The sequence below is a fragment of the Astatotilapia calliptera genome, chromosome 1 (assembly GCF_900246225.1).
Source record: "Astatotilapia calliptera chromosome 1, fAstCal1.2, whole genome shotgun sequence".
In the NCBI taxonomy this organism is placed as follows: Eukaryota; Metazoa; Chordata; class Actinopteri; order Cichliformes; family Cichlidae; genus Astatotilapia; species Astatotilapia calliptera.
The window spans coordinates 37,022,127-37,039,645 of record NC_039302.1 but is presented as its reverse complement, the minus strand read 5'-3'; the positions used below and the strand labels follow the sequence as shown (position 1 = coordinate 37,039,645).

At 43.0% G+C, this 17,519-nt stretch overlaps 1 protein-coding gene across 7 annotated transcripts; it reads right to left on the bottom strand.

Moving 5' to 3' along the window:
* Window positions 1–874: 874 nt before the first annotated feature.
* On the bottom strand, window positions 875–7,894 carry LOC113027215 (interleukin-17C-like). 7 transcript variants are annotated; one of them, XM_026176868.1, is made up of 4 exons: window positions 5,451–7,894; window positions 3,622–3,767; window positions 2,863–2,895; window positions 875–1,404 (listed from the first exon to the last, which is right to left on the bottom strand). In XM_026176868.1, the coding sequence occupies exons 1-4, from the start codon at window positions 5,771–5,773 to the stop codon at window positions 1,400–1,402; spliced, it is 507 nt and encodes a 168-aa protein (XP_026032653.1). In that variant the 5' UTR covers window positions 5,774–7,894; the 3' UTR covers window positions 875–1,399. The 7 variants fall into 7 exon arrangements, with proteins under 7 accessions (XP_026032653.1, XP_026032643.1, XP_026032649.1 ...); XM_026176858.1 differs by having other exon boundaries at window positions 3,557–3,767; window positions 5,451–7,891; XM_026176864.1 differs by lacking the exon at window positions 875–1,404 and adding an exon at window positions 1,457–2,318.
* Window positions 7,895–17,519: the final 9,625 nt, after the last annotated feature.

Genomic DNA, 17,519 nt, shown 5'->3' with positions numbered 1-17,519 from the left:
CACTTGGAAAATCATTGATTGTCCTTCTATATAATAACAACGTTGTTATTGCCCAAAATCCAAACAATGAAGAACTGAAGCAGCAGATGAATGAGCTGGAAATGTAAGTGTCCTGTGTGGGTGCAATAATAAGTCAAATTAAACATATTCTGCCTCGCTGAGATCATTTGTCCTCACTTGTCCACATAATTTTGTCCAGTTGGTGGCGATGTCTGCTTATCTTAGTCTGCCGGGCAGTAACACAAGTTCCCAACAATCCCTGAATGAGGCGCAGCTCTGCAGTAAAAATACTCCAATCCCAAAATACTCCTTGTACTGGAGTATTTTGGGATTTGGACTGGAGACGTATTTTCCCAGTCATCCTGTGCCTCCTCTCTGAACTCTGAGCAACATTTGTCCTTCTGTAACTTCCACCACTTAATCCTTGCCTCTGCCTTCGCTTGCTTCTTCCTTAAAGCCATCCTACAGACTACCATCTGACACCGCCTTGCACCTTCTACACCCATTTCCATGTTTCACAGAAGATGCTGCACATCAGGATTTCTCTCCTTAATGCCATAACCACCCAACACCTCTGCACCACCTTTGTTCCCTACATGTCCACTGCAGTCGTTACATTTAGTCTGTGCTCTTCCACATTCCTTACATTTATCCCTGTCATGACGGAAGGACGGGAAGCATGAAGATGACAGATCATACCATCTTGGATTTCCGAACCAGTTCAGAAGATAGATTCCCCGGCGTCTTAACGCAAAGAATCCAAAACTGGTCATGCTGAAACTATGCAAAACAGCGCCCCCATGTGACAGATTAAGGAAACTGCTGTATGTAGACACTTGTGAGGACTTACAGAAAAGACACAAAAGGACAAATCATAGAAACAAATTCATTTATTGGCAGTAAAATAGTTACACAATGTTCTTTTAAGGAGATGTTGAACCGTTTTGAGGTGAAACGATCAGCCGCACAGGAGTCAGGGAGGATTTCACAAGTGTAAATGAAATAAACGCGGCTTCATGTCAGCGCACACCCGGTTCGCTTCTAAACTCTCCTGAAATTATAACGTAAAGATTACAGAAATAAAAACAAAGCTTTGACGGTACATTTATAACACAAATTACAACAAAAAGTCAGTCCTTGTGCTTCTTTGCCAGGGCACTCTCGTAAAAGAAATTTTAATCTCAAGAGTTTTATTTTTCCTGGTTAAATAAATAAAAATACAATTTTAAAGTTCACAGGTGTCTTTATATCAGGGGTGTCAAACAGGAGGCTCGGGGCCCAGCAAAGACTCTAATTCGGCCGGTGGAACAAGTGAAGGAAGGCATACATTTTGCCCTTTTAACTGTATTTCCGTAAGTTTGCAGCTTTTCTTACTGATAAAGACGTCCACCATCCACATTCATACTATAACACAGAAATAAAATAACAGAAAATCAGTTTGAGGGCAGAAAATTTCTTTTTTCAATAATGAGACTACAGTAAAAGTTTTCTGTGAATTAACAAAAACTTGGTGTTTTATAAGTACAGTGTGAGGAATGAGCTCTCTGAACATTTAAGCCCAAAGAGTCAGGCTGGCAGGTTTCTTTCTTTCCTGCAGCTGCTTTTATTTATCACGTAGAAAAACTGAGCTGTACTGTGCAGACTGCCCTTCTTGGTCTCATATGAACACATGTCAGGGATTAAATATGTACTTAAGCTTCTTTACGCTGACAGAAAGGCCACTTTCACTGGTCCGGGCCTTTTAACACAGGGTGGGCTGTATGTGGCCACAATGCAAACTGAGTCTGACACCCCTGCTTTACACCTTTATCCAGCAGAAACTGACAGTTTGACAAAAACAGCTTTAAAAATCTCTTCAAAGGGATCAAATCTGCATCATTACCTCACATGAAAATACAAATAAATAAAAACATGAACAATATCTCAAAGAAATATAGTGAAACTAAAACATTTCTTCACATTCATTCTCCTCTCTTCATTACTTTTTAGTCTCTTTAAAGCTAATTCATGTGCAGCTTCTTCATATTGTGCATGTGCCCAATACTGTCCTGTTTTGCATAGTTTAACATTTGATTCCTTCACAGCTTGAGGGGGTCGGACCGCTCTCACATCGCTCTGCTAAATGTGGAGCCATGAAGCTGTTTGCTAAGCTGAGCAGAAAAAGGTGCGTCTCTGTAAAGGCTCACAGCGTTTCTGCCAGGATCCAAACCAAGTCAGCTTTAGAGGATTTTCAGCCACTTGTTCCGAGCTCGAGCATCCTGACTTTTACTCTGCTGCAGGTCAGAGACCTCACCAGCTTTTTACTGCTCTGCATCCATCTGACAACAACATTAGTCACATTAAAAACATATTTATTTGAAGTCCCGACAGTAATTATGGACTCTTCCTTAGTAAACTCAGTGCATTTACATGATGCTGTTACTGACCGTGAAACAGTCGATCAGCTGACTGTCTCTCTGCTTCTTCTTTGGTAAATGAAACATACTAAAATCTTTCCTTGGACTCATCGTTGCATTAAAACTCGAGGCTTCGTGCTCAGCTAAGCTAACGTCTCCTGGCCTCAAATTTGCCCAAATGTTGAACTATTCATCTTCTGTTCACGCTTCCAGCCGCTCTGGCATAAAGTGAAGCTACAGCGGCACTCTGCTTTAGTGGCATTTCACATTAATCTGCATGTGCAAACTACTCAAAAAATACAATAAAATACAACAAAATAAATACTAAAGTGTGAAAGCACATCCTCGTGTCTTTGGTGAAGTCTCTGTGCTTCAGAGGTTAAACCTGCAGGTCTCACAGTTTTAACCGTGTGAGGAAAAAGAGACTTTTTAATTTTAAAAAAACATGGGAAGAAATCTCACTTACTTTGGAGTTTCTGGTCTGTTGGTTGGACGTTTACTGAAAGGTGGAAACAAGCTGCTTTCAGACGAGTTATTCCAAGAAATAATCAAAAAACCTGACTGACTGCAGTCCTGCCTGATTTAAGTCACTCATTAAACTCTACAGAGCAGACTGACGCTCGGACGGATGATGGATCCGTCTTCATCACAACTCAGTTTTAAACAAAAAGAAATCACCACCAGTTTTCACTTGCAAGTAACGTCTGAATGACGAAGGAAAGTTACAGGTAGTTGGAGATAAAGTGCTATATTAAATAAGCTTGATATGTATTTGCACAAAGCAGCGCAGCAGCTGTAATAGTTTTCTGTCACACAGCAAAGGTCTGAGGCTCTTTGAGGATGTGAAGCCTCTGAGTCTGTCTGCGCTTTAGTGTTGGTGCTGTTTATGATTAAGACTCCAGAATGACCGATCACGGTTAGTTTCTCTCAACTATCCAGACCAAAACGGGCCTGGATAGTTGCTGACATATTGTGGTGTGGACTGGCAGCTTCAGGACAGAAAATCTTCTACTACTACTTACAGAAAACATTTTCACATGCAGGCAGAAAGCTGTGATAAATATTCTTATAGTGTAAGTGAAGGTGCTGCACAGCTATAAATGGCCTTCAGTGTGAGTAAAGCTTAGTTTCTCAGATCACTTAGTAATTTTGGGCCTTACACAAGTGCAGCCCACCGGGACTTCGATACGCGTCTTCTGGACTCGATATGTGTCTGCGTCCTTACACTTGGTCTTCATCAGGACCACCATCGGAGCCCGAACCTCCACAGAGTTGTAGTCGTTCACCTCGCGCCCGTCGATGATGCATCCCTTACAAAGGCACTCGGCAAAGATGATGTCACGTGGATACCTGCTGTCGTTTCGGTCTATGCTGGAGACACAGACAGACAGAAAAGACCTCAACACGTGCAGGAGACAGTGAACACACAGCAGATTCAGTCAGGACAATACGCGGCTTCTCAAATCAAAGCTCGTTTAATATTAAAGCTGGTAGCTTTCATCTGCTCGCTGGTTCCAGGTTGAACTTCCTGAACCAGCTCAGCAGCCGTCCATCCATTTCTACTCCACAATAATCCAGCCTGCTCTCTGCACGTCCAAACTTTGGATCAGCCACCACCAGAGATGGGCAGTAACGCGTTACTGTAATCTGATTACTTTTTTCAAGTAACTTGACCAACACTGGCCACCACACAGGACGAGAACAGAATACACCGGAAAGTCAGGACTGCACAGAAAGTCACTGCTGCTGCTGACGTGTCCTCCATTCAGGGCTTGTACAAATCTAGAATCAGGAAACAGGCAGGCAACACCACTGCAGACCATCACAGCATGGACCCAACCTGTTCCCACTCCTGCCCTCTAGTAGGCGCTACAGAGCACTGTACGCCAACAGCCATCTGTGCAGCTTCCTCCACAGGCCGTCACTCTGATGAAATCTTACTTACTGTCAAAAACATCCACCATACCTGCTGCTGAACCAAAGCATGATGTATATACTCTCAAATGCATCTACATCTCAGCTACAGTCACATTTTCTGGTAACACTGCACCCAGCAATGACATCTGTAGTTAACCTTAAACACTGATTAGAATTAGTTTTTTTAGTCTGCAGCTGACACCTGCAACACACCTGTGTGCTACATGAACACAGACCTGTTTTGTCACATTCTAGTTCACTGAACTCTTACTTCACTAAGCTGCCATCTCATTTTGTTATTTATTTTTTTACCGTTTCTTGATAACATATACATTTTCCAAATCCTCCATATATAAATATATGCAGTAAATTATTATTTTTTTATGCTAGTAAAACAGGGCTGTGAGGAGCCTACTTCATGTACATTTGGCTGCAAGTATTTGTTTACAGCACTTGAGTTAATGATAGTGGTGTATGAATCAGGAATTAGTATTAATCTAAAATAACACTTTTAACTCACTGGTGTGCTACATGCAGGTTTATTGCGGACAAAAGTTAAATACTTTTTACTGTACTTTGAATGAATGACTTAATGTGAGCAACAAAACGGTAAAAATTCTGCTTTTAACATAATTATTTACTTTAACTATGTAATTCATTAACCACAGAGCAGCACATGCCATCTAATGAGATAACGTTCATTTATCCACAAAGCTGAGTGACTCCTTTGGTTTTGTTAAATACAGGGGAAAAAAGATGTGAGCTACATATACATATAACCTTACATATGCACACAGAGAGGCAGATATACAGGCATCTGCCAGCTTATTACTAGTATTATTAACACAACATCGTTTCAAATGTACTCAAATAATTTTACAAATATGATCTACACAAATGATTTCTCATTTCCACCATCATCTAAACTGGCTTCAATAAGTAGAATGGTAAAAAAAAAAATCATTAAAATAACATTTTAAACAACTTTTAATAATTTTAAATAAATTACATTTAAAATCAAGTAAAAGTGTGTCGAACCTGCTCCCCAAAGCGCGCTTTAAATGCTGACGATGAGGCAAAGAACAGGTTTGTTTGTTTGTCTGAGCATTTTTGTCCCTCTGCGGGTTCCATACTTACTAGTAATGCCACGGAGACAGCGCGCGGCCGTTGAGCTCGTGCATTTGCTGGGCAGCCTGTTCGCAGGTAGTCAGATTCTGGTCCTCGCGGGCGTCGCGCTGAAGGCCGAGCTTCTTCAGGTTCACGTCAAACTTTCGCTCGCGGGCCTCCACCTTCTCGGCGCTGAGACACGTGGAGTTGGAGGCGGCGGCGCAGAGCTCGTGGAGGATCAGCAGAGAGATCTGCAAAGTGGCAGAAACACGCGTGAGAGTCAGAGAGAGCTGTCCGCGAGCCCGGGGCGCTAATGTGATGTGATTTACCAACTGCAGGAAGCTCGCGACCATCTTGACTTCGGACGGCTGAGACTGGCGGACGCTCCATTGAAGCTGCTTTAAATACACAAGCGGAGCTCCTACGGTTGCCTGGTTGCCATGGGGATCTCCTCAAAATCAACATTTCCGCATGAGAAACAGTTCGCTGCGGCCCCGCCCCTCTGCTGGCTGTGCGCTGTGTTTGTGACCGGTCAAAAAACGTCCTAACCAATGTTTCTACGCTGACGCGGCGCATGCGCATAACACCGAACCCAAATTAACTTTTTCTCTCTGGAATACTTCTTAAGGTTATGGGTAGGGTTAGTCACAAGTCACCGTCAAATTATAATACGAGTAGGACGATTTGTCAGAGTAGGATGGTTTCTCAGAACACCGCGAGCAGACAGCCTCGTACCTCTAATAAACTCCGCCGTGAGCTCTTTTTAAACATTTCACACGTTTCATTGTTGGTTTGTTTTTTTAAAGGTAGAGACAGATGTTTATGTTTTACAGAAAAAGGTTTATCGTCTGAAACGTGAATATTGTCAGGTTTTCTGCAACTGCTGCTGTTCTGATCCTCAACAGTACATCTCAGGGTTTACACATCAGAGTCACAAAAGCTTCTGTCGGCTTCTTTTTCTGAGAGAAGAAGAACTCAAATGAAAAGTTTTCAAAATGTCAACACAGCGCCATGAAACACTGTATTGTATGTATTTAAAAATAAAACGAGGTCATTCCTGACTCTTCACATGGAAAAAAATCCTCTTGGGGTCACCCTGCTCCTGTGAAGTCACTCATCACTCATATTTTTCTGTAGAAAAATGTGGGAACTTTGTCACGTGGACTGTCAGCATCAGGAACAGCAGGCTACAGAAAAGTGGGAGCGATGAGTTACTTTACAGCAGCGGGGTGACTCATGATGTGTGTTCTCACAATGTGAGTATTTGCATGAATCAGATTGTGATCTTATCTTAATTCACAGTTTTTAGCCGGTGAGCTCTCTATGGTCTCAGCTCTATTTTTTGTGCATGATGACATGATATGACATCAGTTCTCAGGCACTGAGTTTCATCCCTGTAAATCTTCCCACCCCGGCCCATCCTCCTGCTGAACCACCAGCAGGAATATGGAGCCCTCGCAGCTCCCTCATACTTTAATAACAGCACTTGTGTGTGGCGCACCCTGTGGTTACCCTATCACTCCACAGATGTGTCCTGGTGATGCAATGACACACTTGAGCTGACTCAAGCGTCAGACTACATTCACTTCCTGCTGCTGGAGTGAGGTTCTGAGGTCAGCAGAAGTCGAAGGAGGAAATAAACACATTTTAAATATTTATTTTGGAGGGTTGATGAATTTGAAGTCATGTGGAGCAGGATGAGGAAAACTGACTGAAGCAACAAAGGCGAGCCTTTATTTCATCTGATGAAACCTCCATAAAGGTCAGCAGAGTGAACGCCATCCAAAGCTGGTTAGGAGCATGCAGAGACGATTAAAAATGCAGAGACATTAAGCTGACAAGTTAAAACAGGAAGTGAGAGGCAGTAACTAAGCAGGAAAATACAGACACATGAATTACTTTCACTCGGGGAGTTTGTGAGGAAAGGCATAAACTCTTAATACAAAGGAACTAACCTAAAAATGAAGGACTCAGCCGCTGTAGTAATTTTGATATGACAAATGTAGGAAGTATGATCACGCACAGGAAGCGGGGCTACGTACCGGTTCCTCCTGCTGCCCCTCCCCTTGGCCCAGTGAGGAAAACCCTAAGATCGTGACAGTTCAGAATAACTCACGAGAATGTGCTGCGTTCAGGCTGAGAGAAGCCGGGCTGATAACCTGCAGGGCCCCTGCCTCATCACGTAGGTCATATAGCCTTCATATACTTCCTGCAAGTGCTTAGCCAAGTGAAACATGTGCTGCTAAAATACAGAGCTGTTTTTAACTTCTTACCTTTTAAAAATGCATCTCAAACGCAAACTGTAGGCACGTATCATAGGCCACATTCTTCGGAGGCCGCATTTGTAGACCGATTACATCACAGCCAGGTGAGGAAGGCTGTCCTGATTCGAAGGCTGCTCCAAATGCAGCTGACAAATGCGCCCTTCTTTTCCCTGGATTTGAAGGATGGCTCGGGTGTATCCTTCATGGCCCAACCTATCCCAGAATTCATAGCGCTGCCCAGCCGATTCCTGTTTCCAACAATGGCGGCAGCTACTTAGTTATAATTTTACTTAAACTATAATTTTGCTCTTATTACTCTTTCTGTGTTACACAAGAATGTAGCTGTAGAAACTTCAAATATCTGCTCGGTTTATCAAGACATCGCATATTTGCAAAAGTGCTCCAACGTTTTCGGAGACGTCTGTTACCCACCAGCTCGATAGCTGACCGGGGCGAACAGCTGACCGGGGCGAGAACAGCGAACTCCCCCCACATCATTTTCAAACCCCCCGCAGTCTTTCCCTACTCAGGTTAAACATGATATATAAGTCACTTAGATAACTTAGATAACTTCGAAGGACCCGGCCCACATAGACCGCGAAGGCCAGGTCCTCAGGAGGATGCGGCCTATGAATTGGGACATAGCTTGTGCCTCTGCGGCGCAGCTAGCATGGGGATAACTTTCATAACTACTGTGAGGCTCCACGATCCACCGCTGCAGTACAACGTAGTCCATTAGAGTGAACTGAGATGATGCGACGCTTCCATTCAGCAGCTCTGAACTCCCGCTGTTACTCGGTAACCATGGATACCACAGAGCGGCCTAAACGTGTGCAGCTCGAGTGTGCTGTTTGTCCAGGACTCTCTGAAAATCTCTAATTAAGACTTTGTTCACTCACATGCAGAACATTACACACACCAAGTCATTGTGCAATGCATGAATTTTGAGTGTCGCCTCAGCTCACACACAGCAAACAAAGACTGCAGGGTTTGGCTGTGCTGGGTGCGCTCACTGCCCCTCACCCCTGAAACTGTAAGTACATGGTAGACTGTAGACAACCTGATGGACACGTGTGACTGACAGTTTGTTGGCTATCCTGGTTTACTGGCCTTTTAAATTAATGCAGCTTGTGGAGTGAGCTAACTGGAGTTAGCTGGTAACTTAGCACGCCAGCCTGTCATCCAAATGTGGTCACTTCTGGCTTTGAAAGTCTAAGGTGGCAGCAGCCACACTGCTAATGTTCATGTGTCTGACTGCAGAGTCCAAAATCAGTTGTTGACTAAAGATGGTGCCTAATTCCATCCTTTACATACATGCTGTGTCCAAATTCAGCATGAGGACCCGGCCTTCGCGGTCTACGTAGGCCGGGTCCTTCGAAGATAGAGAAAGCCGTAAGTGTGAGGCTGTGAAATGGGACGGTCTGGCCTTCAGCGTCACCGCTGTCTCTGTAGAGTTTAATAAACTCGACCATCTCACACTTCTGTTTAATCAGTTTTTTGTTTGACGTTTATGAAAACTAGAACTTTAATCTCAGCCAAACCGATTTACTCAGGAACAAATAAAGCACTGAAAAAAGCCAAACAATAACATGTTTAAGTTATCTAAGTGACTTATGTATCATGTTTAACCTGAGTAGCAAAAGACCGCGAGGGTCTGAAAACAATGTGCCGGGAGTTCGCTGTTCTCGTCGGCTCTAGTGAGCCTTGACCTCATGGTCCGCTCCAAGCTGGTGGGTAACAGACGTCTCAAATATGCGATGTCTTGATAAACCGAGCTGATATTTGAAGTTTACACAGCTACATTCTCGCCTGAAATTATCTTAAAACTTTATTTTGTGACCCAGAAAGAGAAATAAGAATAATATTAAAATTAAATAGCTGCCGCCAATGTTGGAAGCTGGAATTGGCTGGGCCGCGCTATGAATTATGGGATATGGTGGGCTACGAAGGATACACCCGAGCCATCCTTCAAATCTGGGGAAAAGGAGGACACATTTGTTGGAGTCTTCGAATTTGGACAGCCTTCGTCCCATCGCTGTGACGTAGTCGGTCTACAAATGCAGCCTCTGAAGGATGCAGCCTATGAATTGGGACACGGCTACAGTCTGTGGCAATTGTCCACAGGCTCAGCACCAACGTTTCAGTCAGTTTTTTCTCTAATGTTTAGGTCTGTGTGACGTCAGCTCTGTCACACCAGGATAAGAGCGAGTTATTCACTTCCCACCTGTGTTTTTAACGGTGCATTTGCTTCTGGAAGCTTTTCTGAAGCCCTCAGTGCAGAGAGAGGGAAGCTTATTTGGTACCTGTGGGGTAAAATTCAGGGCAAACAAAGCTCGCAATCTTTCAGCTTAAAATGTCTTTAAGATCCTTCTGGGATTCTTTATTAAGGTAAACGTTCAGGGTACGGGCCTTCAGCTGAATGATTCAAAGTGAAACTGTAACAGTGCTTTTACAAGTTACTGATTAAATCCAGCCTCTGTTATCACAATAAGTCTTATGCTAGAGTTTCCTTGTTTACTCTGTGTGGAGTTTATGCTCTTTGTGTCTTTGACGGTGCTTTTTGGCACAGAAACCAGTGAGGTGATGCAATGCCGCTGCAGTCTCCTCCCTCTCGCTATAAAGCCTTGCTGCCTGTATTTAGAAGCAGAGCTCGCCTGCCAGATCAGCCTGTGAGACGTCCTAACTTTACGTTTAAAATGAACTTGAAACGAGTTTGTTTGTGCCGTCGTGTTAAGATTCTAAAAGTCTTAAATCTTAAAAAACACAGGCAGTAGCTAATAGTTCACCTCAGCCTGCTGCTAAAGCTTGATGCCTTCACACAAAACCAGTCTAACAATTAACAATTACGCTGAATTAAAAAACAAACAATTTCAGCAGCTTCCTCCACTGATTCTATAAATAACTTGTGTGTCAAACCTGTTCATTGCATCACTGTCCCACAGAGGAAAGAGGATATGTGTCTGATTAGAATTAAAAGGCCGATTCTTCCTGCTTCTTTGAACCCTTTCACTCCCATTGACCGACTTCCTCTCTGCAAGTGACAAGGAAACCAGGGCATGCAATACGGGTTTTCCACACTCACATCATCGTTCGGGCACCTGCAATGATTCAGGATGACGGATTCTCACTGTCATTGTTTTGGGTTTTGAATCTAATCCTCAGATTTTTTTAAATATTCCTTTCAGTTGTTTTCGCAGCTAACATGTCAGAAATGTTGTAATCTCACACTCAGCAGTCCTGCACATGTACGGCGTTTACACACAGAGACCAACATGAAGCCTTCTCTCTGTCGGTGGGACGTCAGTGCCTCGGAAACCTGACGAGTTTTTATTATAGTGTCATTTTAGTCGGTGTATTTGGCAGCAAGTCTGCAGCTCCTTTGGACTTTTTCATATGTTATCTGTGGCGACCTCGTAAATCCTGATCTGTCTCATGAAAATCATCCTTTGTACATGAAACTCATAGAAAATGCACAAAAAATGAAGAATGCATTTTTTTGTTACCGTGCACACATATATGGAACATAAGTATAACCTTTAAACATTTACAGTGGGGCAAAAAAGTATTTAGTCAGCCACCGATTGTGCAAGTTCCCCCACTTAAAATGATGACAGAGGTCAGTAATTTGCACCAGAGGTACACTTCAACTGTGAGAGACAGAATGTGAAAGAAAAATCCATGAATCCACATGGTAGGATTTGTAAAGAATTTATTGGTAAATCAGGGTGGAAAATAAGTATTTGGTCAATAACAAAAATACAACTCAATACTTTGTAACATAACCTTTGTTGGCAATAACAGAGGTCAAACGTTTACTATAGGTCTTTACCAGGTTTGCACACACAGTAGCTGGTATTTTGGCCCATTCCTCCATGCAGATCTTCTCGAGAGCAGTGATGTTTTGGGGCTGTCGCCGAGCAACACGGACTTTCAACTCCCGCCACAGATTTTCTATGGGGTTGAGGTCTGGAGACTGGCTAGGCCACTCCAGGACTTTCAAATGCTTCTCACGGAGCCACTCCTTTGTTGCCCGGGCGGTGTGTTTTGGATCATCGTCATGTTGGAAGACCCAGCCTCGTTTCATCTTCAAAGTTCTCACTGATGGAAGGAGGTTTTGGCTCAAAATCTCACGATACATGGCCCCATTCATTCTGTCCTTAACACGGATCAGTCGTCCTGTCCCCTTGGCAGAAAAACAGCCCCATAGCATGATGTTTCCACCCCCATGCTTCACAGTAGGTATGGTGTTCTTGGGATGCAACTCAGTATTCTTCTTCCTCCAAACACGACGAGTTGAGTTTATACCAAAACGTTCTACTTTGGTTTCATCTGACCACATGACATTCTCCCAATCCTCTGCTGTATCATCCATGTGCTCTCTGGCAAACTTCAGACGGGCCTGGACATGCACTGGCTTCAGCAGCGAACACGTCTGGCACTGCGGGATTTGATTCCCTGCCGTTGTAGTGTGTTACTGATGGTGACCTTTGTTACTTTGGTCCCAGCTCTCTGCAGGTCATTCACCAGGTCCCCCCGTGTGGTTCTGGGATCTTTGCTCACCGTTCTCATGATCATTTTGACCCCACGGGATGAGATCTTGCGTGGAGCCCCAGATCGAGGGAGATTATCAGTGGTCTTGTATGTCTTCCATTTTCTGATGATTGCTCCCACAGTTGATTTTTTCACACCAAGCTGCTTGCCTATTGTAGATTCACTCTTCCCAGTCTGGTGCAGGTCTACAATACTTTTCCTGGTGTCCTTTGAAAGCTCTTTGGTCTTGGCCATGGCGGAGTTTGGAGTCTGACTGTTTGAGGCTGTGGACAGGTGTCTTTTATACAGATGATGAGTTCAAACAGGTGCCATTCATACAGGTAACGAGTGGGGGACAGAAAAGCTTCTTACAGAAGACGTTACAGGTCTGTGAGAGCCAGAGATTTTCCTTGTTTGAGGTGACCAAATACTTATTTTCCACCCTGATTTACAAATAAATTCTTTACAAATCCTACCATGTGGATTCATGGATTTTTTTTTTCACATTCTGTCTCTCACAGTTGAAGTGTACCTCTGGTGCAAATTACTGACCTCTGTCATCATTTTAAGTGGGGGAACTTGCACAATCGGTGGCTGACTAAATACTTTTTTGCCCCACTGTACGTATGCCCCAATGGATACTCGTGAATATCTGAGGCAGGAATTTACTCTTATAAAGCACCTAACCTCCCAGGTGTACTGCTTACCTGGTGTCAGTGGAAAAGGAAGAGGAACAGGCAAAATTTACCGAAATAATGTAACAGTGATGGAAGCTTTAGATGTGTGTAAAAGGCTGTTTAGTGTTAGGAATTTTAGGTTTGTCTATAATTCAGCGTTTCAGACAAACAGAGTCTAACTGCTATGATTCATGAAAAGCACAAACTGTGGATGAAACCAAGAAGAGCTGTTTGGGATTCTTTGCATATTTACATACTTTAAATATATAATGATATTGAGGCATTTCTGCAGATTTTCCCTCATGTGCATGCAGCATACTGCATGCACACTATGACGCAGTGATGCAAACATGAACAGCCTTCTGTTGTTTCGGTTGGGCTGATGTACGTACAGGAATGTGACGTGGGACTTTCTGCAAAATATCCAGCCAAGGCGGCAGAGTTTCAGGGGCATTCCAGTCGACACCTGCGACACCATCTTCCTGTACTACAGCATCAAAGGGTGAAGTTTGTGAAGAGCGCTGGGAGGTGACATTAAAGTGTCCAAGAAATTAAGAATGACGGGTGAATAATCGAGTAATGCAGACATTTTGTTCATTTTCAGTAATTTACAGAATTAGTGAAATGTAACTGTGCACTGACATAAATCCACTGGAAAATAACCGAATCTGAGGTCACAGATAAAGGAAGCAGCAGGCTCAGTTTCTTATTGACATCCAAATAACACAGGTCTGCAAACAGAACATTGTATATGATTTTTTTGACTGTTTCTTATAGATTTTTACTCACTGGGAAAAATCCTCTAAAAGTTCCACCTCATCAGGTTTTCTTGCAACACTCATGTTTTTACTGTAATTAACCTTTTTCAACTGAAATCTGGTATCCTATAATTGAATCAAAAAACCATATCCAATAAGGATTCCTTACATTAATTTAATGTTTCTAAGAGCGAGACATACAACTAGAAAATGTGAGGAATTGAGGGGGGTCAGTAGGAGGGGGGAGGGTACGGTGGGTTTGGCGGTGTGAGGAGCTCAGATGGTCGTGTCCCAAAAGGTTTATTTTGTTCATAGCCAAAGCTAAAGAAAAAGTGTGCACAGTTAAATTATTGATACTTTTCATTGCTGTTGTGCTTTTTTTTAATGTAAACTACTCGTGTTTTGCAAAAAACTGAACGTGATGGAGGGAAATGAAATCATTTTTGGGTTCAGCACCCTAAAAAACATACAATTTACCCGAAATATCCCATGCAGCTGAAAATATTTTGTTTTGTTTTGTTTTTTGGAGACCTGTGTAATCTGAGTCTTTGCAGCAGGGGACTCGCCCCCTGCTGGGCATTAGAGAGAATACAGGTTTGAAGACAAGAAGGAAGTTTTTGCATTAGGCCGTCAGGAGTCTGCCTAACCAGGTTATTATAGTTAATTCAAACTACACTAAAAGAACAAATTTAAATAAAATCAAAATAACTGACAATCTAAACTTGTCAATTTAAATAAAATGGAAATATGAATAAAACTCCCCACTCACCCCTGCGGGCGGTCTATCCTTCAAGCTCGGGTCCTGCACAGTATCTGAGCTGCTCCTGTTCCTAGGACTGCGCTCTTCTGCACAGAGGTCTCCGATGTTGTTTCTGGGATCTGCTGGAGCCACTTGCCCAGTTTGGGGGTCCCTACCACTGGGAGCACCGTTACCTTCACCCTCCACATCTTCTCGAGCTCTTCTCTGAGCCCTTGGTCCTTCTCAAGCTTCTCGTGTTCCTTCTTCCTGATGTTGCTGTCATTCAGTATCACTGCATCGATCACTACAGCCATCTTCCTCTGCTTGTCTTACGCCACTATGTCCGGTTGGTTAGCCATTTGTCCGCCTGTATCTGTCCCACAGGATCTTTGCTTGGTCATTCTCAACCACCCTAGGGGGCGTGTCCCATTTTGACATGAAGTTTGTTATCCTTAAAGTTCTTTCAAAAGACTCCAGCCAATCCAAAATGCAGTGATAGACCTCACAGTACCATATCACCCTATTAGAGCACTTCGCTCTTGCACTGCAGGCCTACTTGTTCTTCCTACAGTATTTAAAAATAGAATGGGAGGGAGAGCCTTCAGCTTCGTCCCCTCTTTAGGAGACAGACACTGTCTCTATTTTGAAGGCTGCAGTACTGCATGTCCTTAAGTTTTGTCTTCTCTCTGTCATAGGGTGTAAGCAGACAGCTTCCCTTCCCTAAGTCTGGTCCTGATGAAGCCTGTTGGAGAAAAGGTGGTGCAGTGTGCCTGCTGTTATGGAAGGGGGAATTATCTTTAGAGACTGAAACAGTTTTTATAGCTGTGTTACGTCCACACATGACATGTTTATTTCTGCTGTAAGTTTGGACATTTGAACACGAGAGTCTGGGGGACTGATTGGCTTCTGGGAAAGTGTTCGGTTTGTTTTTTCCACTTAGACGTTCTTTCAGTTTCACAGCTTCACATTTCTCTGAGTCAGTGAAGCTGAAATAGGCTGATAGCAGCAGGTTAATTTGGGATGTCATGCAGCCTGGTCTGCAGGAATTACACAGAGATGAAAAGTTTCTGTTTCCCGTTAAGGAAAAACGGGACTTGCCAGTTTTCCTAGCAAAGCTGCTGCTTATCTCTTTACAAAGATAAGAATGAAAATTGAATAAATGCAGGAAAATGAACCTGACTGCTTAAACACGCAGATCTGGGTAGTTTTCCTCATGGATCTGACGCACTGACGAGGCGTCTCACTCTATTCTGCTCTGAATTATTTACGTCCTACTTTCCTCGCAGATGCACATCCCTTTAGTCACCACTGGAAGGAAGGAGTTTCCTCTTGTTATGACTTATCATCACAAATGCAAACAGTGAATTCTGGGTGACTCAACACCTTGACGCAACCGGGACACAACTTTTAGGGCTTTGGCTTCAGCGAGCCTGGCTGCGGTCCAATCAAAGCAGGCAACAGCAACAGTCCCGTGTTTTCAGAAAAAGCTTTCTGACGCACAATGTGAGATGGGCACATTGGAACATTCTTGGTAAATGCTTTCGTCCGTCTTGCGCCGGTCCAAGAATTTCACCTCTAGCAGCACAATACGAATGCCCCCGGCCGTCCCTCTTAATTTAGCGGGACCGGTCCTTTTGTTCTCTTCTGTTGAGTGAGTTGATTGCAGCACTGATAGGCTCAGACTAAAAGAAAGGAATCTGCTTGTTGCACCAAATGCTGGCCTGCAGGTCATGTGTTTGTTTCCCTCACTATGGAGAGACTGTATATCATATTTCAGCAGGTATATTCCAAACATTTCACATAATGTACTGTCCCTGATTTATTAAAAAGCACATTTGAACACAGGTGCAATATTAGCATGTGCATTTTTAAATATATAGAGTCGTGACCCAAAAAGGCACCAGAAACACAAAGACTATCAGACTGGTGTCAAACACCACTGAGGACAAAGTACGTTTTCTAGTTTTAAATAAGTTGATGTGTCACAGCAAACAGAGGTTTATTTAAGTAAATCAATTAATGTATGACACAATAAAAATACCAAAATAAAATGAGATCAAATAAAACATGAAGCACATTATTTTGAAAAGCCAAACACATATAAAATAATGAATAAGACAAATAAAATTCCCTCTGAAGTTAAATGAACACATTTAAGCTCATGATGAAAGTCAACAAGAGGAAATACGCTTGTTTTTCTTCCACTTCTCTCCTTTTGCCTCCTAAACGAGCTCACCACAACGAGGAAGTAGAAACACAAAATTGCACACAGTCACAATAAATGTGCGGGTTTTCTCAAAGTGTGAAAACAGATTCACAGAAACTTTTTTCTGGTGGAAGTGGACGAGGAAGTGAAAACCGCCACACAACTCACAACGTCACCCCACAGCGCTGCAGTCCGGCCTGCGAGTACCTGGACAGGTGTTTGTGTTTCAGACTCAACACGCTGAAAATGAAAGAGAATAACAGAGATCTGTAATCTGTGCTCCGACCTCACAGGTCAGAGGTCGTGCTGACTGGAGCACTGTGACTTTGTCCTGCTAATACTACCAGTATTACTGTTCATTACAACAGTATTACTACCATTACTACTGCACTACAACTTGTACCATATGTGCTTTATAAAGTTAAATTCATATCAAACATATTAAACATAGCTGCTATGATCTTTTCTACTCATTCCTCTGCATCTACCAGCAGTGTCGAGGCTCTGCGGTCAGAGGGCCCCAGAGGAAACCAAGTGACTGTTTTTAATGTTTCTAATGTTTCTAATGAAGCCGTGGAAGGACTTTATTTTTATTTATTTAAAATGAGAAATCCCAGCCGCTTGTGGCCCCGTCCCTCTCTGAGCCGGTATTTCTTCCTTTTAAAAGGGAGTTTTTCCTTCCTACTGTCACCAGAGTACTTACTCAAACAGGGTCGTGTCATTGTTGTTGTTTTCAAATCGGATGAGTTCTGCCAATACAGACCGATCAGTTTGTAATTTTCACATAAAGCTCTGCCGAGTTTATTTCTCTGATTTATTGACAACAAATCAGAGAAATAAAAAAAGAGAGAAATAGATCAAATGTGATATTCAAAGACAGATTTTAGTTAAAAGTAAAATGAGATTTCGTTGCATTTTTCTTTGG